Below are 22,544 nucleotides of genomic sequence, written 5' to 3' on the forward strand. Positions count from 1 at the left end.
CATCTTTTGACTACTCCTTGGAAGACATTTCTTGATATTTTCTGAAGGCCCTATCTTCCATGAAATTCACATCTCATCAAACTACTACCTTTCTGCTCCTTGGAAGATAGATTTTATATGCCTTAGCATTCTCGCTATATCCCACTACATATCCTTTCTCTGTAGTTTGATTTAACTTCTTTCTCTTCTCCTTGGGTATACGACAATATGCTAAACTCCTAGATATCCTGAAATGACTAACTTCAGGTGTCTTCTCCGTGAAGACTTTCTCTAGAGTAATCTTGCCCAATGCCTTATGAGGAGTTCTATTTTGGACACAGACTGTCATGTTGTATGCTTCTGCCCATAGGAATTTTGGCATATCCTGATCATACATCATGGCCCTAACTGCTTCCATGATAGTTTTGTTCTTCCTTTCTGCTATTCCATTTTGCGCCGGATTGTAAGGAGTTGTTCACTCTCTTCTGATGCCCTCCTTAGGGCAAAAATCAGTGAAGTCTTTGTCAACATATTCTCCACCATTGTATGAGCGCAATACTTTTATTTTATTTCCTGTCAGATTCTCCACCAGATCCTTGAACTCTTTGAATTGATAGAAAACCTCGTCCTTGGTTTTCAAAAAATAAATCCAAGTTTTCTTGGAATGGTCATCAATGAAGGTAACGAAGTAGTCGACACTAGTAAGAGCTTTTGTGGACATCAGTCCACAGATATCTGAGTGTATCAATCCTAGTACACTCTTGGCCCTATTTTTACTTATAGGAAACATTGCTTTGGCATACTTGCCCAGAGCACATCCTCTGCATACATCATTTTGTTTTGTACTAAGATCTGGAAATCCTATTACAATTTTCCTAAGAATTCTCAGAGCCCCATGGTGCAAATGTCCCATCCTTTTGTGCCATACTTCATTCAAATCCTTGTCTCCATTACTGCCTATCAGTGCCATTGGTGATTCTAGTGACAACCTGTACAACCAATTACTTCTGATTCCGATCTGTACTTTATTTTTCCAACTTGGGTGTTTGATGTATACTTTCTCCTTAATGAAGAAAATGTCATAGCCCTTGCTTTGAAGTTGTGATATGGAAAGTAAGTTCATCCCCAGTCCTGGCACATGCAACACATTGGTAGCTCAAAATCGCTCTCTTGTTTCTGTTTGAAAAACTATGATACCCTTCCCTACTGGAGTACGCTTTTCTTTATTCCCCATGGTGATCTGAAAAATCATTCTTTCCTCCTGATAATCTAAGAAACATTCCCGGATTCCTGTCATATGCCAGGAGGCTCCACTCTCTATATACCATACCTCTAATGATGCAGAGCTTGTTACACAAGAAACTTCTTCTTCCAATCTGGAAGCCAGCATAGAGAAATTGTAATTTCTATCTCTTGTGCAATTTTCTTAAAATCTGCACGAGTCTTCTGACGTGGATGTTTCTGCATCACGATCTTGACCCATAATTGATTTCCCTTCCTGTCTTTGATTCTTTGCTCTAATACCATGTGAGAATTTCTAAACAGAAATTCTATCACTGTAGCAGCTGATTTATTTTACCTACTTATTTTCCAATAAGTTATTTACGAAATCCCTTCAGTAGATATTAAAATAAATTATATTGCAGATATCACACCATTATACAGAAACAAATACATGCACAAGAATCAAACACATCAACGTAGTTATTTTTGGACAATTGTCCCCAGAAAAACCCAATGCGGGAAAACCGGTGCAGCAGAGGAGGGTTTTATTAATCAGCTTTCTTGAGTACAACTAGGGTGCTACACTGGCTTACCCAACAGAGATAACCACATGGCAGTAATACCACAAAAATTCTTCGACGCTTCCCGTAGGCTTAGCGCTAGTCCAACGAGCTTCTGCATAGCTCCCAGACCCTCTGCGTCAGCACTCTGCCCAATTGCGTCAGCACTTCGCCTTTCTGCATCACCCATGTAGGCCCTCCAGTCATTGCGCAATGCAGCTGCCTCTGTGTCTTTCTACTTGGCTCTGCGCCTTCCTCTCTAATCTCTGCGTTGGTCCTCAGGCACTATCCTTGCCTCTCTGCTATTGACTCGCTACCTCTCACTGCAATCCATACCACTAGTTTGAATTTCTCAGTAAACCCCGCTCCAGAAATCGAACTGACTGGTCTCCCTTGGTGTATCTCCAATTGACACTCAAGCCTCCTCTTATACTTTTCTTGTTGATGAATCAACGGCCAAGATTAAGTCTGTAATCAACGGCTAAGATTAAAATAGACTTGATCTTCGTCTCTTAAAAGCTGATCAGCCATATCTTTATTAATACCCATTAATATCTTTATTTTCCCAAGTTTAGATTTAGGAACTCATTAAAAATATTAACTATTTTAATAACTCCTCATCCAGATGGAATTCTCCAAAATGATTTATGGGTCTTGGAGATCTCATGTGCTTTAGCCTTTCCACCAATTTTCATGGCTAGAGCACATCCGATGCTACCCAAAATCAACAGAAAGTTGATGCTTCAGAGACATAGCAACATGCAGTTGGACATTGTTGCTAGAGCACATTTCTCGCTAAGGGGGAGTGTTAGTTTTTGGTAGAATTGGATGTGCTCTAGCCATGAACATTTGTGGAGAGGCTAAGGGACACGAGTTTTAAAGAATCCAGACATTGTTTCGTGAAATTCCACCCGGATTGTATTTTATTAAAATAATTAATATTTTTAATGAGGTTTCTAAGTCTAAACTTAGGAAAATTAAAATATTAATGGGTATTAATCAAAATATGGGTGAGAATGTTCTAAAAACAGGATCAAGTCAAGTTTTTAATCTTAGCCGTTGATTAGAGACGTAATCTCACTCGTTGAAGTCTCAACGTGAAAAATATAAGAAGGAGGCTTGGGGTTCATTCAAAAACACACCGAGAGAACGAATTGATCTAGAGTTAGAAATTCTTGGGGCTAGGAAGCTGAGAAATTCGAACTAAGTGGTCATTCTGCAGTAGAGGGGCAGGGACTGACGCTTGGCCAGTTTGGGCCCACGCAGGTTTGACACAGAGCCAGAAGTGCCAGCGTAGAAGGGAAGCTACGTTCACACAGAAATCTGGAATTGCCGGGGAGCTGCCAGAACAACTGAGAGAGGTTGACGCAAAAGCTCCAAGAAGCAGAAGAGATAGTGCAGGGCTGACACAGAGCCTCTGAAGCTGACACAGGGCCTACGCAGTGCCAATGCAGAGATGGCCAGGGGTTTGCCAATTCTGCTGCTAGATCAGATGGAAACTGCCGGTTGAAGTGAGGTAATCTCACTCAGTTTTCCGCCATTATATTTTTCTCTGTAACTGGATTTCCGGGAGGGCATCCAACATTGTATTTAGAACTAATGCTTAATAATATAAATCCTTCAAAGTTGCTGCACCAGTTTTCCCTCATTGGGTTTTTCTGGGGACTATTTTGTCCAAAAATAACGGTGTCCTATGTATCTTGTTCTTTGCTCAGTTTCTTGTTTCATGTAATCAAATTAAATTGGTGTAGGCTGCAGGATTAATTTACTTCAGTATTTTTCAAAAAATAACTTGATAATGTATATTAAAATCAAGTAGGAGAAGTAAAGTCAGTGTTGCTGCAGTAGGGTTTCTTTGAGTATATGAACTTTCACAATAAGAACACCAATGTTACATGTGCCATGTTTGGGTATGAACTTGATTTTGGTTTCTACACTACAAAATAAGGGGTACGATGTCTACTTTGTGGGGTAGAAGGTGTACATTAAACACGAGTTGGAAGAAGGTCAAACAGATTGGGGTTTGAAGAAACCAACTGTACAGGTTGTAGTACGATTCTCCAAAGGCACTAATCAACAATAGTGGCAATGGTAGAAAATTGGGAGGGTTGTGGCATAGGAGGATGGGACACTTACACCATGGAGCACTAAGGTATCTTAGGGAGACAATGATAAGGATGCCATAATTGAGCATGGAACATGATGGCATGTGTAGAGGGTGCGTACTTGGGAAGTTCGCAAAGGCAGCATTCCCAAGGAGTGACAATAGATCCAATGGTGTGTTGCAATTAGTACACTCAGATATTTGTGGCTTAGTGTCCACCATATCTCTAAGGGGTTATGAGTACTTTGTGACCTTCATAGATGACTTCTCCAGGAAGACCTAGACCTATTTTCTGAAGACGAAAGATGAGGTCTTCAGTTGCTTGCAAAGTTCAAGTTTCTTGTGGAGAACATGACAGGCAAAAATATCAAGGTACTTCATATGTATAACGAAGGCGAGTATACAGATAAGGACTTCATGTGGTTTTGTGTGAAGGTGGGCATCAAGAGAGAGTGGATAGCTCCATACAATCCACAATAAAATGGAGAAGCAGAGTGAAAGAACAAAACAATTGTTGGGGTAACAAAGTCAATGTTATATGATCAGGATGTGCCCATGCTTCTATAGGTAGAGCCATGTAGGATGATAGTGTACACACAGAACAAGGTTCCTCATAGAGCATTGGGGAAGATAACACCAGAGGAGGTCTTCACAGGGAAGAGGCCGGAGGTCGGGCACTTCAAGATCTTTGGCAGCATAACATATTGTCATTAGCCTAATGATAAACACACCAAACTGGATCATACTATAGAGAAGGGATATTTAATTGGTAATAGTGAAACGTCTAAGGCATACAAGATTTATATTCCTGGTAGTAGGAGGGTCATTGTGAGACGGGACGTGAAGTTCCAAGAGGAGAAAGCCTTCAAGAGATCTCGTGAGTTGCCAGCAGATGATTAGAGTGGGCCAATAGAAGCTACAAGGGTTGAGTAATAGTCGCAAGGACAACCAAGTACTAGTATAGCTTCTAGTACGAGCAGTAGCTCAAGCGCAGAAGGTCCTGTGAGTTCACAATAGATAGAGAAGCAGGGGCAAGCTGAGGAGCATGAAGCTCCAACCACCACTAGTGGAATAAGTAGAGAGGTGCTTCAGACATTGCGAGATGCGCAGGAGATTGTGGGAGCTCCTAGAGCGAGCACCAGAAAGCGCAGACAACGAGACAAGTACAAGGAGTTGCTTACAGACGTTGTCGACAAGGAGACTTCTAGTTATGATGAGGCTACACAACATCAGGTGTGGCAGGACGCCATGGTGGAGGAGCATAATGCCATCATGATCAATGACATATGGGAGGTCATTCCTAGACTTGTGGATAGGTTATTTGTAGGCTCTCGATTGATTTACAAGATTAAGTATGCTGCAGATGGCAGCGTGGAGAAGTACTAGGCAAGGTTTGTGGCCAAGGGGTATGCGTAGAAGGTGTTAGTTTTTGTAGCATCAGAGGTGTTCTAGTCTCGAAACTTTGTGGAGAGGCTAAAACACAGGATTTCTCCATAATCCAAAAATCGTTTTTGGAAATTCCACCTAGCAGTGTCTCAATTAGATTATTAGGCTATTTTCAATTATTTTCTAACTCTAAACTTAGGAAAAGAGGTTAATTAATCAGAATTAATTGAGATAAGGTGAGAATCATCTAGAAACTCACATGGATCGATCCAAAAATGATCTCAGCCATCGATTATGTTTTAATCTTGGCCGTTGGAGTCCCAACTGGGGATTATAAGAGGAGGTCGATGGGTAGATGGAGAATACACCAATGTAGACACTCAGTGATCTAGGAAAATTGATTTTTCAGTAGTAGAGTGATTTGGTAGGAGGATTTGACCCAGAGATCGAGTAGCATGTGGCAGAGGAGTGACACAATATTCCGGTGGAGGTTTCCAATGCTGAAGAGTCAGATTGAGGGAGTGCGAGTTTTCCCAGAGGGACTGTGCAGGTTGCGACAACAAATCAGTTTGATCTAGCTGGAAGAGTAGTCGATTCAGTAGCTGGTGCTTGGGATTTTGATCAGGAGGACAAGTAAATCAGTTCTAAACCCAGAGAGAAGCAGAGCTATAGATTTCAGGAGTTTTCGGAGGCAGCAGCAACAGGGCCTGCACAAGCACCGCGCAGAAGGAAGTGTGAATAGCTGAAGGGCCAGTTTTAGGAGTTGAAATCAGTTGTGGGGTGAGGAAAAATCCTCGCAAGAATTTTGCCAGTGATTCGCTCAGATTGGATTGCCAGTTTGGCATCCAAATTATTGTACTCAGATTTTTTGCTAAAGAATAATAATAAAACCCTCATGTACTGCACCGATTTCCCGCATTGGGTTTTTCGGGGACAATTGTCCAAAAATAACGGTGTCAAAATTTTGTGCTATAATTTCTCAGTTTTCAACAATTTATTTTCCGCAACTTTTTTATGGTGAAAATTGAAGTTGTGATTTTATTCATTGTTTGTCGTAGCAAATAAATTGCATAATTAAATCTACAGTTAGAAGAATAATTTCCAGTTGCTGCAATAGTTGAAAATTTTACATGGTATCAAAGCGTGATTGATCAGATGGGGAAGATCAGAAGTGGAGGCAAAATTCATTGTTTAGAGGGAGTAGTAGGATGAATTTTTGGGTGCTGCGCAAAACCTAATCTAGGCAATTCGAATTGTTGGGCAAATTGATTTTTCAGTGCAGATTGGCAAAAAAATTCGACTTGCCAGATTCAGTGATTCCAGCAGGCAGATGGAGTTGTAAGTCAGTTATTTTCACTAAGCAGATTCCATGTTTGGGCGCAAAGGATTTTGCAGCAATTGCTAGAGCAAAATCAATGTTGGGTGGAAGAGGAATAGCACACAGATTTGTGTTCAGTGAATTCTTCATTATGACCATGCACAGAGTTGACATTCAGGGGGCTTCATATTTGTCTTCTAGGTTGGAGGACGAATTTTCTTTCCTATCAGGCTCAACTTCATTGGGTGTCTGGTATATAGATGGTGGAGCGTCAGTTTACATGATAGGGGTTAGAGAATATTTCTCTATCTACAAAGAGGAGTAGATGAAATTCCAGATTACGATGGGAAACAAAATGAAGTGTACTCCAATGGGGAGATGTACCATCGATTTTTAGAGTGATTCAGGAGCAAGTACCAGCACTACAGACGTACTGCATGTGTCAGGATTGGGTATGAACCTGATTTCAGTATCCTAGTTACAAGATAAGGGATACGATATCCACTTAGTAGGAAAGAAGGTGTTTGTCAAACACTTAAGCTAGAAGAAGGTGAGATAGATTGGTGTTCAATGCAACAAGTTGTACAGGTTGCATCTCGACTCTCCATTAACACTTATAGGTAGTGATAGTAGCCATGAGAAGGAACTGAATGAGATATGTCATAGGAGAATGAGACATTTACACAATGGAGCACTCAAGATGCTTAAGGAGACAATAATAGGGGTTCCAGAACTTGGCATGAAACACGATGATGTGTGCTTGGGAAATATGCTAAGCCAATGTTCCTAAGAAGTGACAACAGAGTAGATGGCATGTTAGGAATCATACATTCAGACATTTGTGGTCTGATGTCCACTAGAGCTCTTAGTGGGGCCAAACACTTTGTCACCTTTATTGATGACCATTCCAGGAAAACCTGGATCTACTTCTTGAAGACCAAGGATGAAACCCTTCGAGAAGAATCATAGGCTTACCTAGGTGTTATTACATGGCTTAATAGTCATACCAGAATCATTTACAGTAATTTTGCATAATTTGGGATTACAAAGACAAAATTGACTTAAAGAATTTTGATCTATTGCTTTATACCTTGCTTCTTGGACTGTTGACATGTACATGGACAACAATCCCTTCATCCAAGATTCTTCTGGAAAAAGTACAAGAGCTCTCTTTGTGAAAACTCTCACATGGTCTGCAGAATGGAAAAGGTTGATCAATAATGTTTGTAGATTCCAATAGATTTGGTGGCTTCTGTTGATTTGGATGATTCTTCTTCTACCATAGAATATTATCCTTGTTATTATTATTTCTAGGTTGAGAATTCTAACCTTATGATCTTTCGCTCTGAATCAACCTAGATTGCATTGTATTCATCTCTCTAGCATGTCCAATCTTCATATCTTTAATCAACCAAGTCAATTCTTTGATGGGATCATGGTCAACTTCTTTGACCGCTTTTCCTTTAGATTCACAAGGTTTGGTTCGACCTCTCGCAAAACCAGGAATTTCAAATTTTCCAGATGCTTTCTTATCTTTTTCCAACTCTTCGGCTAATGTTTAAGCAATTTTCAAATCATTCAGCTTAGCACATCTTAATTCATAAGAAGTATCAATCATAAATGCATCCAGATAATATTCTAATAGAGATTTATCAGTTTGCTTATAATCTTGATGCATCTTGTTGCCGCCTTGCTTGCACACCTAGGTTAGCATGGGAAAAATCCTCAAACCTACAAGGTGTGATCTTGGTGGCAAACTAAGAGAAGGGGTTGTCACCTAAACCCAAATCTCTCTGTTAAATATCTCTCCTAGTTAAGCTAAGGGGAGTGGTCTCTAAGAAAGTTAATTAAAGGAAATGTGCGTTTCTAGGAGACTAAATTTAGAAGGAGATACTTATCAAAGATAACTTGATTCCAAAATGTGAACAAGTGTATAAATATATGAGCAATATTCAATGATATATTCAAAGTATAGACCATTGCTTCAAAGTAAATGACAAATGCTTGCTCAAAATAAAATTCAAGATACAGTGATAAGTAATCTTGCAAAATCAAATATTAGACGAAGATGAGCATACAAATATCACTTGAAACTATAAAGGAAATAGTACTTGGAGGAAAATGCTCAAGTGACAAGATAATGACACCAATTACTCATGATCTAAATGATCATCAAAGTAAAAAAATACATGAAATAACTTGAAATAGCGTTGCACCAGTGAAGAATATTCCAAGTACAAGAAAGCTAGTAGTTGCAAAAATAAAAGATTCACAATGCTTGTATGATAAAATAAATGCTTCGTGAAATAAGGATGATATTTTCAAATAAGACTCAAATAAATTCAAGATAGCATATGGAGGAGAATTGCATTTGCAAGTAAAGTAAAGTTGTGATGTAGATGTGTTCTTGGTTTATTTTATTAGTTGTATTCTAAAGCAAAGTTTCAATTGAACTCCGGTCCACAGACCTCACCCTCGCTCGGAATCTAGATCTCACAGTGAGGAGTCAATAGGGGTGGAGGGTCCCTAAATTCTGTACAACCAAGTTAAATTGGTGGTTAATTTTAGGAATGCCAATTAGAATAAAAATGTGCCTAAGTGAGATGCTGGAGTGAATGTTGTTGCTTCCAAATAAAATATTGATGCTTGAAAATAATAGACAATTCTTAAATTAATACCAATATTTTCAAATGGAAATGAGAGTGAAAACGATTACTCCAATGTAGCTCCACATGTTCCAAGTTGCTTTGCAAGAGATAAAACCAATACCAAATTGCTTCAATGTGTTGAACAATGTGTAACTAGGTCCAGTCTTCATAAGTATGAAATGTATTCTTGTAAAATATAAAATGAAAAAGAAATTATTATTGAAGCATGGGTTTCATGCTCAAGTCCTTTTATTTTATAGGTCAAGCACCCATTGAGTGCTTCTAGGGTTTAAGAGTCATTGTCATATATTGAAGACCCTATGGGCACATTGTATCATGTAAAGAAAAATTTGTTTTTGTCTTTAAAGTGTCGAAATTCCCTCCAAGATCAAGTCGGCCTAGAAGCTGCCAAGTCAGCCTACATGAAGAGCCATGTCTACCCTTGAAGAAGCCTATATATAGAGAGGAACTCGTCCTCCATTAGACACACTCACAAACATCTCTTTCTATGTGAAGAAGAAGGCTAAAAGAGGTCGAAGAAGAAGGACGAAGAGGAAGAAAAGGAAGTCGAAGTGCTTGGGTTAAGTCTCTCTCTCTCCCACGAGACATCTTTGGTTCGATCTTGCAAACAAGAGAGAAAAGAAGTAAAGCGGAGGTGTTTTAAGGGTGTCTCACTGGCCCTAAGATTCAAGGAAAGGCAAGTGAAGAGGAAGGGAGGCCATATGAAGAAGATCAAAGTTTTCTTGAGGAGCAATAGTAGTTGTTGGGGGATAGAATTTCGGATCAGAAATAGGTCAAAGATCTTGTAGAAGGAGGCCGAGTTGATCTTGATCTTGGAAGGCATTTGTCTGAGTCTCTAGGTCATGGTATTTGTCAATTGAAGGATCTATAAGAAGAGAAGAGATTTAAGGGTTTTAAGTGTTACTATTCTTATTGTTTTGGTAGCTGTTTGATGTATCTCACAATATAATAATAAGGAACAAAGCTAATAAGGTAAAAGGTAACACAAATAGTTATCAAGTTAAAGAGAATTAACATATTCACTGCCCTATTGAATTCTCAACATGGTATCAGAGCTAAGGTCATCTAAGGGCATCATGAAGATCTCCTCTACAGTGAAGAAGTTCATCAAGAATATTGCAAGCCATCTCAAGAAAGGTATCAAGGAAGCATGGAGTTTCTTATTTTCTACAAAGAAGGTATCAATCAAAGAAAAGGATGAAGGTCTCTTCTCGGCTCTCTTTGGCACATTCTAAGATGAAGACATTTCGGTAATTGATAGTGGTACATCAAGGCACACGATTGGCCACTCCAACCAATTAAAGACCTTATCAAAAGGAAAATCCGTTTATTCAGTGGAACTTGCAGATAGCAAGAGCTATCCCGTGAAAGGTATTGGATCAACCTCCATAAAGTTGGAAGATGGAAGCAACATTCACCTCAACATTCTATTTGTCCCAGGTTTGTACAAGAATTTACTTTCCATTTCAAGTCTAGAAGAAAAGGCTGATAGAGTAGCTTTCATTGATGGTAAGGTCATTGTATGGAGTAAAGACTTAAGTATAGATCAAGCTAAAGTCATTGGCATTCGAGAAGGAAGACTTTACAAACTAATGTCTCTTGTGGCCCAAGCCCTAGTTCACTTTGAAATTAGCCCATGTGAACTCTGGCATAGAAGATTTGGTCATCTACATTTCAGAATCCTTCTAACTGTAAGTTCCATAGTAGACAGAATTCCAAATCTAAAGGAATATTATGAAGGAGTTTGTAAGGGATGTGCATTAGGCAATAATACCAAGAGACCATTTGGAAGCAGTGCTTCACGATCACAAGAAATCTTGGATCTCATTCATTTCGATGTATGTGGCCCTATGACTCCTAAATCTCTTGGGGGTCATCTATATTATGTCACATTCATTGATGATTATTCAAGAAAATCCAAGGTTTACTTAATGAAAAACAAGGACGAAGTATTTTAAAAATTTCAAGAATTCAAAGCTGAAGTGGAGAACCTTACAGGAAAAAGAATCATTATATTAAGATCTGATAATGGATGAGAATATACATCCAAATAGTTTATAGCATTCTGTAAGGAGTCTGGGATTAAGAGGGAGCTGATAGTCCCATACAATCTCGCGCAAAATGGAGTTGCAGAACGGAAGAATAGATCCATTGAATAATGTGTAAAAGTAATGTTATTTGATCAAGATCTTCCTAAATTCCTATGGGGAGAAGCCACGAAGACCGTTGTCTACATTCAAAATCGAAGTCCCCACAGATCTCTAGACAACAAAACTCCGGAAGAAGTGTTCACTGGAAAGAAGCCATCTGTAGATCATTTTCTGGATCTTTGGGTGTGCTGTATATATCCACATACCCAAGGACAAAAGAAAGAAGTTGGATCCTTCAGGATTGAAGGGAACATTTTTTGGGTATAGAAACTCATCAAAATCTTAAAGGATCTACATGAAAGATGGACATCACATAGAAGTTAGTCGTGATGTCATATTTGACGAAAGCATAGCTTTCAAGAAATCAAAGAAATTTCCATAGACTCTGATGATGAAGAACTTCCTGTATTTGAGGAGGAAGTGGATAAGGGAGAAGAAGAATCACACCATGAAGAAGAAGGTCCTAGTGAGCCTGTTCAACCTATGGTTATCCTTGAGACAAGAAAAATACCTAATTGGTTAAAATCTACTCTACTTGATGCAGAAGGTCATGAGGCAGCGAAAGGATCATTTAGAGAAAGCAAGAAACCCAAAATATATTCTGGGTATGCTGCATACATGACAAAACTAATAGAAGCAGAACCATCCACTTTTGAAGAGGTTGTAAACAATCAAGAATGGAAGGATGCCATGAATGAAGAATATCAATCTATAATGAAGAATGGAGTTTGGGAGATCGTACCTAGGCCCAAAGATAAATCTGTGGTTACTTCCAAATGGATCTATAAGATCAAACATGTGGCTGATGGAAGTATAAATAAGTATAAAGAAAGATTTGTGGCTAGGGGCTTCTCTCAACTTGAAGGCATCGACTATGAAGAGACATTTGCTCCAACAACAAGATATACAACAATTCGATCATTAGTCTCTCTGGCAGCATCAATGGGATGGAACATCCACCAAATGGATATCAAGATTGCATTTCTGAATGGCACAATCGATGAAGAATTCTATATAGAACAACACTCGGGCTTCGAAGTTAAATATAGAAATGCATATGTTTGTAGATTAAAGAATGCATTATATGGCCTCAAGCAAGCACCAAGGGCATGGTATGCTAGAATGGATGCATATCTTCAAAGAATAGGCTTCACAAAAAGTTCTGCAGATCCGAACCTTTATATTAAGGTGGTAGATGGAGAACCTGTAATCATTCTTCTGTATGTAGATGATCTTCTCTTAACAGGTGTAGAAGGTCGAATTGAAGAATGCAAGAAGCAACTAGAAACATAATTTGACATGAAGGATCTTGGGCTGATGCATTAATATTTGGGACTAGAAGTCTGGCAAGGGCTTGATGAAGTTTATTTGGGTCAAGGAAAATATGTGATCAAGCTGCTGAAAAAGTTTGACATGATGGATTGCAAACCTATGACTACTCTGATGATCACAAATTTGAAGAGACTAAGAAGTTTTGAGTCTAGCCCTGTGGATCCTTCCAAGTATAGGCAAATCATTGGATCATTTATGTACTTAGTGAATACTCAACCAAACATATGCTTTGCAATAAATGTTCTAAGTCAATTCCAAGTGGATCCAAAGCATGATCATTGGGTAGCAGCAAAACATATTCTGAGATATCTACGAGGAACCATCCACTATTGTCTGAAGTATGATAGAAGGAATGATTTCCAACTAATTGGATCTACAAACTCTGACTTGGGAGGCAATGAGCAAGGTGGAAGGAGCACCACGGGAGGATGTTTCAATTTGGGATCCTCCATGGTCTCACGGATGAGCAGAAAGTAAGACACATTTGCTTTAAGTAGTGTTGAGGCTGAATACATTGCAGCCTGTGAAGTAAGCAGAGAAGCAGTATGGTTAGGGACGCTGCTATCCGATCTGTTTGAAGGATCGATGAACCCTACAGTGATACTTTGTGATAACACCAGTTGTATATGTTTGTCTGAGGATCCAGTGTTTCATGGAAAGACAAAGCATATAAACAACAAGTATCACTACATTCGAGATCTAGTGCAAAATGGAGTGCTACAACTATAACATATCTCCACTGATGAGTAGGTCGCTGACATATTGACAAAGTCACTTCCAAACAAGAAGGTTGTGTACTTGAGAGACAAGCTTGGTTTGGTTGATGTATTGTGTCTAATTGAGAGGGAGAGATAAACATTACGTTCTTGTCTTCACTTGGAAGAAAGAATGGAGGATTGGGTAGCCATCTGGCATTCGATACTTTTTGAGAATGAGGTAGGGAATTCAATATAAGAGTAGTCGTGGACTGATATTCTTTGAGGATTAGCTACCCAAGATAAGCATAGTCCAACGAAGGTCATACTCGTTGAACACCCAGGTGGAGTATGTACCTTGAGAGACAATGATTATGGTGTCTATAAGTCATTGGTCTCACCAACATTGTGCTATGATCTTGTGGAGAGATAGAGTTGTTAGTCAAGGCCTTTCTATGTTACAATGTTGGTTGAATATGATGCTAGACAGATGGGTTACCAATCCAACTCTTTTTATGAGATCTCTTTAGATTGAGATTGACCATGAACTTGTATGAATACCTCCCTAGTTAAGAGGGAGTGTTGAAAAATGTTAAGTAGGTTCGTGTGAAAAATCGGTGACCTGATTCCTACTGCAGCAAATTGATGATATTTATCCTATTTGTTAATTACTTGAACAAATTACTTGCAGTTTTCTAAAACAAATATCGAAATACATACACTGCAACCTACACAAAATAAATACTGCAGAAAGTAAATACTGCATTAGAGATAAATAAACACACACACATCTCTACACAGTGGTTTTTGGGCAATGTGCTTGGAAAATCCCAACTCGGGAAAACCAGTGTAGTAGCTGAGGGTTTTATTATTATGCAATAGTTTCTGAGTACAAATCGTTGGATGCCTAAACTGGTTATCCGATACAAAGAATAACTGGTAAAGAGTTAGTGAGAAAAATCTCACACTATTTCTGGAGACTCGACACTGATCAAGAACTCGAAGGCGAGCCCCACGCTACCTCTGCATCAATCCTACGCAGAACTGTGTCGCAATCTCTGGGATCTGCATCACCTCCTCTTGTAATCTCTTGCTATCTAGAAATTAGACCCTTTGGCCCTGCGGTCTCAGACCCCGACTTCTGACACTAGATCTTGACTCTCCTAGCTGAATTTTGAACTCCCTCTCAAGCTCTGCGCTGCCTCTGCATGGCACTGCGTTGCCTCTCTGAACCTCTCTATGCCTTCTCTGCCTTTCACTCTCCGGATCTGGAAAACTCTCCACTGGACTACTATACCTGCCCCTCACTACAAGAAGATCACTTGATCTCTCTCTGGAAACTTAGCGTTGCTACTCTTGAGAAATTCGATCTCTGATCTCTCTCATTCGATGTGTTCCCAAGTGCCCATCGAACTCCTTCTTATAATCTCTCGTTGGAGATCCAACAACGAAGATTAAAACATAATCAAGGGCTAAGATTAACTGGGAGTTGATCCTCGTCTTCTTCTAGAAGATTCACACTTGACTCAATTAATACCATTTAATTAACTAGATTTCCTAAGTTTATATGTAGGGAACCATTTAAAAAAGTTAATTATTTTAATTAAACCCTCTCTAGGTGGAATTTTCCCAAACGATTTTTGGGTATTGGAGAATGCATGCGTCTTGGCCTCTCTGCAAAATCTCGAGCCAAGAGCACATCTGATGCTGCAGAAATCAACAATCCCTCTTAGCGAGGAATGTGCTTTAGTGCCGCAACCCACTGAAGCATCACTCTGTCTCTGCAACATCTCTTGTTGCGCTGTTGATGTCTGGCTCCACTTCCCACCAACTACTATGCAAATCTGATATGAGCTGCATCAGTGTTGCTGCCAACCTTGTTGATCTGCTGCCAACATTGCATCTGCTGCCAACATTGCATCTGCATTGCAACCCTCTCCACCTGTTGCTGCAACAACTTCAACGGAAAAGCATCCAAAATACTGAACCAACTGTGTTCAGTATGATGCATCCGTCGTCCAAGTTCTGACTGCTGCTAGCCTTTGCACTGTCACTGAAGCCTCTTTGTTACTGCTGACTCTGCACTGCTGCCAACTCCGCTCTACGTTGCTGAGTATCTAAGATTCTAACCGCTACTCGCCACTGCATCTGTCATTCTCGCACCTAATTGCACCAATTGCTACTAGTCCATCCTGCTACTGTTGACTATGGGCTCATGTATCAAGGTCTTAATCCAAGAGGTGGACTCGTCAAGGATCCTGCCCATCCTGTAGCTCTCTGGGGCTACAACTCCAGATCTCCCCACCTCACTCCTGGAGGCATCTCAGCAATCATGGCAAGTTCTTCCTCTAGTCTGGACTCTGGAGGACAGCCTGTTGATCTCAGTGGATGCAGCTTTCTAATCCTGCTTCTCCTCCCTGTTCTTCTTTCTGAGAGGACATTGAGTATTGTAGCTCACCACGCCTGAAGCACTTGATCTTGGAGCAGCCATCACTGCCCAACACTAAGAACAGTGCAATCACCTGTGGGGTTTGTTCATCTGTCTCTAGATAAGGTACTTTTGTCGGGTTTATTCTCTGTTGGGTGGGCCGGATTTGGCACCCTAGTTGTATTCAGAAATCTGCTTAACAATACAAACCCTCTATATGTTGCACCGGTTTTCCCGAATTGGGTTTTTCTGGGGATGATTGTCCAAAAATAACAGTGTCCCTTGTGTGATTGTCTCGTTCTATTTTCAGTTCATGATCTGTATGTATGTGTATTCTGCAATAGTGTTTTCATTGTTGTTTAAATAATTAAATAACTCGTTGAATGTAAAAAACAAGTAGGAGATGATAAATCCATAATTAAAGTAGGATTTCTGAGGTGTAGATTTAGAAATTTTCACGCAAATATTTCCAATCCAGATTCAGTTCCGGTTTCATTGAGGAGCTTGAAAGCTTCCTTATATAGAAAAATGAAGGGGATTAACCCCTCCAAGTGGAAATAACGACTAGTTGCATCGATCCTTATTGAAAAAATTCGATCGCTTGATAAGTTGGCACAAATATCTAAAACAATTCGATTTTCCTTGTTTACTGTGTTGGAGGGTCAATCTTTGACTTTTAGATAATTGGAGGACCTTCCAAAAATATAATTATCATTACTTGTGCAAAATATTCAACTTCTTGGTCCAAAAATTTCGATTTGATGGGAAATAGTCTTCTTTGGCCCAAACGAATTTATGGACTCAGTCCTTCTACCTTGGAAACGAGCCTTTAATTTTTGACTTGAATATTTTCCTTCGAAAATAGCCTCAAATAATTTTTGATGAATTTTCCACTTAGAGGGTAATTAATTTTTCCCTTCATTTTATTTTTTGACAATTTTTGGCTAATTTTAATTTTATTTTTACCAGAAATTTAATTATTAGATTCAAGAGGGGATTAAATATTTTTTCCACCCTCTAAGTGTATCCAAAAAATATTTTGGTAATGGTGTTCTAATTATGGGGAGCTATTCACCAAAAGTATTCCTAGATAACACTTTTACCTCAAGATATTTCAAATTCATCCCTTAGAAGAGGAGATACACATAGACACAGACTCTCAAGACTCAACCAAATTTTGTGACACAAGACACATGATCTAGTATGATAAAATACATAGATTCAACAACCCTAGGACTCACCTAAGACATTGTCAATGAGATCCACCCTAGCTTTGGGGTATATCTGGGAGAAAAAATCTGCCAATTATGTGTGTTTACAAACACAGATAATTTGGCGAGGTAAAAATACTCCCTAGGGTGAAACCCAGTGAAACCCTTTGAGAAGAATCATAGGCTTACCTAGGTGTTGTTAGATGGCTTAATATTCATACTGGAATCATTTTTACATTACAAATGCAGAATTTGGGATTACAATGATGATAATGACACAAAAAAATTATTCCGCTGATGTATACTCTGCTTCTTGGACTGTTGACATGTACATGGTCAACATAACCAAACATCAGAATTCATCCAACTTGTCCCAATTCATCTTCAAATTACAGGTCCAAAATTCTCAAGAAGAGATATCAAACATCCAAAGTGTGATGGTAGGGAGAGACTAGCTCTCTCCTATTTGTACAATAGCTAAGAGTTCAAATTATGAAAGACAAAGTGCCTCCAATGCCTAAAATGTCAAGTAACCCACCTATGGTTACAATCCAACCATGATAGCTCAAAAATAAAATCGAATTATCCCTCTTAAGCCCACACAAGGCTATAGTGGAGGCCTAGAGGGGCAACATTGAGGCCTCATGTGCTAAAAATGAGAGAGAGGGCATAAAAAATGATGATGAAGAGGGGGATGCCCTCCATATGTTGCAAAACATCTCCAAACCCCTATTTGGGGTTTGTGGGCTCCAAATGGGTTTCATGGGTCTCCAAGTGGCTCAAGATCAAGTCGATGCTCCATTAATGAGGGGCTAGAATATGACACATGCCCTCCCATGTCTCCCTAGGAAAGATATAACCTCCTCTAGACCCTGGATCAACTGCCAACTTTCGGGTGCAATGTGTAGCTGACTGGGCAATGTGGTCCAAGTGCATCATCATCTCAGAATAACTGGGGCATGAGCAAGCAAATGGTGGCGCTAAAGAATACCATGGTGTGGTAATCAATGCTCTACATGGATGGAGGCCCATGGCTCTCAACGCTCACCTTTCAAATGCCATTGTGATCATTTGGAGGGCTTGGATCCTGTATAGGGAGGCCAAGTCCAAGATGAAAACCCACTTGCAATCTTGTATAAGATCCAATGCATCTCCTCACCTTCTAATACAATGATTCATTAGTGCAATTCTGTAAACAAGCTTGCTAATCAAGGGCAAAAGTGGACACCTCATAGTGGGTTTCCTTCCAAATTTGGGTCTTTATACGTGCACTGGTGTTACCTCCCTTAGCAAGAGAGGTTAATGAAGGACCCTATTAGGTGGTTTCAATCTTTAAGGGAATGACAGGTCCAAGGTACACCCTTAAATTGGCAGGTGCCATGTGAAATAATGATGGGACAGAGTGGGGGCAAAGGGAAGGCTCCAAGTCACATGCCATGGTACAAGGGTAGCTATGATGAGGAAAGCGCACACCTTGGGTATATGAATGTAATGAGGGAGCAATCGTGATACATGAGTTACCCCAGCCTTTGTTTTTCCACCCTTCTTCATTTGCCTTTTGCCTTTATTGATTTTCTTCATTTTACTGCTCGGGGCTCAAGGGAATAAGAGCATGATGTGTAAAGTATAGTAGTGCTCACCCCCTTAAGGTGGGGCAGTTCATCGCCCACCAGAGGTTGGGACATTCATGGGTCCTTAATGATGAAAGGGGCACTCATAGGGACTCTAGGAACCAGGGTGATGGCCATAATGATGGGGGGTAGAGCGCATGTTTGGCTTTTGTCCACATGCTAAATTTTATTGTCCCAATCATTTTTTGCATTTTGTGGTACATTTCTGTTGTATGTGGCCATATTATGCTTTTATCTTTATTTTTAGCTACATCAACCTCCGGGATATCATTCTAGGGCCGAACCAAGCTATGGACAAGGGGAAGGGGAGGATAACACCTTGTGGACCCAATGGACAAATGTGGACCCAGATAGGGAAAATGTGAAAAGGGCTTGTAGTAGACGAAGGAAAGTGAGATATATGGTATCGGGAAGCAGGACCACACTACCAAGATAAGGGTTCCCCATGTAGTGCTACTCCTAAAGCTAATAGCAAATAAAGGAGATCCCATGGGATATGATACAGGATTAATCCCCAAGATGAGGTAAGAGAACAAGAGTACAACCAAAACCCTTCATTCTTCCAAGTGTCCGAATAATCCATGCCCAAGTGTGCCCAAGAAAAATAAGCATAAACACCCAATTACATAATGAAAAATCATAACTTTGGGGTTGGATGGCCCACCTTCAATCATACGATCATGACAGATGATCGATGGTACACAATGGTTGGCTCAGGTGGCGGAGAAAAATAGCACATCAGAGCTATCAGGTGGCTGCAAAGGGCTGCTGGCTGCCGGCTGAAGACAAATTTAGGAGAAAATTTCTCCTATAGGGGTCACCCATTGGTGGTGGGTAACAAGGCCATCATCCCATTGTTGTTACTTAGTTTAGTGCTTGCCTTGTAGGGTACCCCTCTGCAAAGCCTGCTAGATTTTGCAGCAACATAAGGCACAAAAATTGATGTACCATTGTATGTGAAAGAACTTATGAGCACAAGATTGTAACTAGTGGATGGAGAATAGCAGGTCTAGCTGCTAGCTGCTGGCTGAAGACAAATCTAGGAGAAAATTTTTCCTATGGGGGTCACCCACTGGTGGTAGGTAACAGGGTCATCACCCGATTGTTTTCACTCAGTTTAGTGCTTGCCTTGTAGGGTACCCCTCTGCAAGGCCTGCTAGATTTTGCAGCAACATAAGGCACAGGAATTGATATACCATTGTATGTGAAAGAACTTATGAGCACAACATTGCAACTAGTGGATGGAGAATAGCAGGTCTAGTTGATGAGTAGGAATCTCATCAAGTAGCAACAAAATCCCACCCCAAATGAGTGTCTTTGAGGGTGGATGCCTGAAGAGCTTATCATCCAATGTGCTGCTGTCATCCACCCATAGAGGTGAGACACTTTACTTTCACTTTTTCATCTTTGAATCCACTACCCTACATGAATGGCACCAAAACTGGACACTAAGAAAATGTGGTAAGCATCACAAGCGGGGACGACAACTAAAAAGAAAAATCAATCTCCATTTTGAATTAAAAAAAATATGCAAGGAGAAGGTTGACCAACTGGCCTATTTATCTCTCATTCAAGTTTTGATGTACATTTATTTGACATGGGTAGTTGTTTACTCATAAAACTATCTTTCGACTAGCTAACATAATCATCATGATAACACAAACTACATTGAATTTATGATTTTTTCACCGCACTCGAGGGACCAAAAATTCCTCTAACAGTGCCACTTAGACGTTCCCCTGATTTCACAGGATATAAGAAACTCTTCTCTAGATTTGGTCCTTGTCTTATTGATGCAGTGGACATTGTCCATCTGATGTCATCATAGTCTGATTTCAGCTAGGATACTATTCTTCAGAAAATATATTCTCTAATCAGTGCTACAGCCGATATGCCTGTGCTGCTTGCCTATGTAAGGAGGGGTAGTCTGCATGTCCATGCTTTGACATGGTGTGGTATGCTTATTCTTGAAAGATAAAGTTGTTTCATTAATGAATCTGTATTTTTGTCTTCAACTTGATTGTCTACGCTTTCTCTATCTAGTGAGGGCATATTCTGGTTGAAACTTCCAACAGTACTTTCATCTTGATTTTTCTGAAGTGAAAATAAATCCCTAAAATGAACCAATGGTTGATGGTCTTTTTAACGTTTTAGCATACATGTGGATTTTGTTTAAAATAGGATTATTATCTTCAATGTTATTATTTTCCAAAAATAAGATGACAGATTTTAAGTCTTATTCTTTGGGTTTCTTTGACAGCTTGATTTTTTATTGTGGTCTTTTCAAAATATTTATATTTTTATTAAATGAACATGCTTTCTTTCTCTGAATTTGATTAACATTCTTTTCTCTTGCTAGGATGATTCTCCTAGGACAATGCCAAGTGGTATCAGGAAATTCAAGAGAACTAGAAAGGAAGAGAAAGTTCGTGAGGCTGATGATATAGAAAATAAGAAAATCACTGATAAATTGTCACATGTCAAACCTGAAGATTTGCACGCAGGTATTGGATTGAGTGCTCCACATAATAACATTGTAAATTGGATGAGCCGTGAGGAATTGCAGCTTCCAGATTCTGATATGCTCAAGGATGGTGCTTCTGACAGGGGGGAAGATGATGAGAGTGATGACACAGATGATGATTCCGACAATGCATATGATGATGAAGAGGATGATTATGAGTATTCGAAACTGAAGGATAGTGGAAGGAATCTGGTACTAAGGCAGAGGGAGAATGAAGGAATGAAAAATGAAGGATTAGAGAGTGTGTGTGGTGCTCTGGATGATGGGAAAAATTCAGTTGTGAAGGTAGAGGTAAAGGAGGAGGAAGATGAAGGTTGTGTCCTATATGTTACTGATTCTCATTTGAAAAATGCAAGCATTGAGAAGAGAGTCCAAAAATTGACAAAGAGGAAAGAAAGAAAGAAAAGCAGAAGATATGGCGAAATATTTTATGGTGAGAAGTGCCCTGGTTATGAAACAGGTCCATCAAAACCTCCAGGTGTTGTACTATCTTATAAAAAGGTACCGAAAACTGCCTTTTGTCCCAAGGAGGTTAGGAGGATTATGGAATCAGGAGTTCTTGCACTTAAGAATGCACAGTCGCATACCATGAGAAAAATTATAGTGTTTGCTTCTCTGGGTATAAGACATGGATGTGAAGATATGTACGAATTGGATTTCAATCATTTTACTGTTCTGAAGAGAGGAGAGCCATATGTATCTCCAAAGGATCCTGGGGTATGTGATCCACTGATCCTTTTCATATTCTATTCCTCATACACCTTTTCTCTCTTTCTAATTTTTAAATTTTGTTCATTTTAGTGATTACACATTTATAATATACATGCTTATTCTTTTGTTGAAATTAACATATTGGACAAACATATTTGACATTTTCAAGTGCTCAGTTCCTGCACATTGTTTTCTTTGTTGAGACTCTTCCATTGTTGCAGTTTTGAAGGGTAATGCAGGTTGTAGGAAAGGTCTGGTAGACTTTAATTCCTATTAGGTTTTAGACTTCAATGCTGTTTCAAATATTATCAATCCATTTCTGTCATGTTCAACTGCGACATGCTAGAAGCATTTCCTTCATATACTTCATTTTCCTAAAGTATAACTGAATTTAATTATACTTGGCAAATCCCAACATTGACCAGCTTCTAACCATAGCTTATATCACCACAAATTGTATCTTATAATTCAACATGTCCTTGTTGAGTGATACTTGTGTAGTTCACAAGTTATAACGTTGTTTTGGTAAATCTGAGTTGAAATCACTTGAAACTAGCTTCTCTACAATTTTGCATCCCTACTAAAACATAGCAGTAGTCTAAACAGTTTTTGTTATTTGTTG

The 22,544-nt window shown here is 39.5% G+C and overlaps 1 protein-coding gene across 1 annotated transcript in view; it reads left to right on the forward strand.

The window, feature by feature from the left end:
- The window catches only part of LOC149163578 (uncharacterized), a 274,285-nt gene that overhangs the window by 25,303 nt on the left and 226,438 nt on the right, over positions 1-22,544 (forward strand). Inside the window, exon 2 of the mRNA XM_089430772.1 lies at positions 21,047-21,928. Within this exon, the coding sequence (XP_089286898.1) occupies positions 21,047-21,928 (882 nt within the window). The remainder of the gene's footprint in view (positions 1-21,046; positions 21,929-22,544) is intronic.

The sequence above is a fragment of the Pinus tabuliformis genome, chromosome 5_1 (assembly GCF_031772625.1).
Source record: "Pinus tabuliformis cultivar Carrire ecotype Pingquan chromosome 5_1, CPIR1, whole genome shotgun sequence".
Taxonomy (NCBI): Eukaryota; Viridiplantae; Streptophyta; class Pinopsida; order Pinales; family Pinaceae; genus Pinus; species Pinus tabuliformis.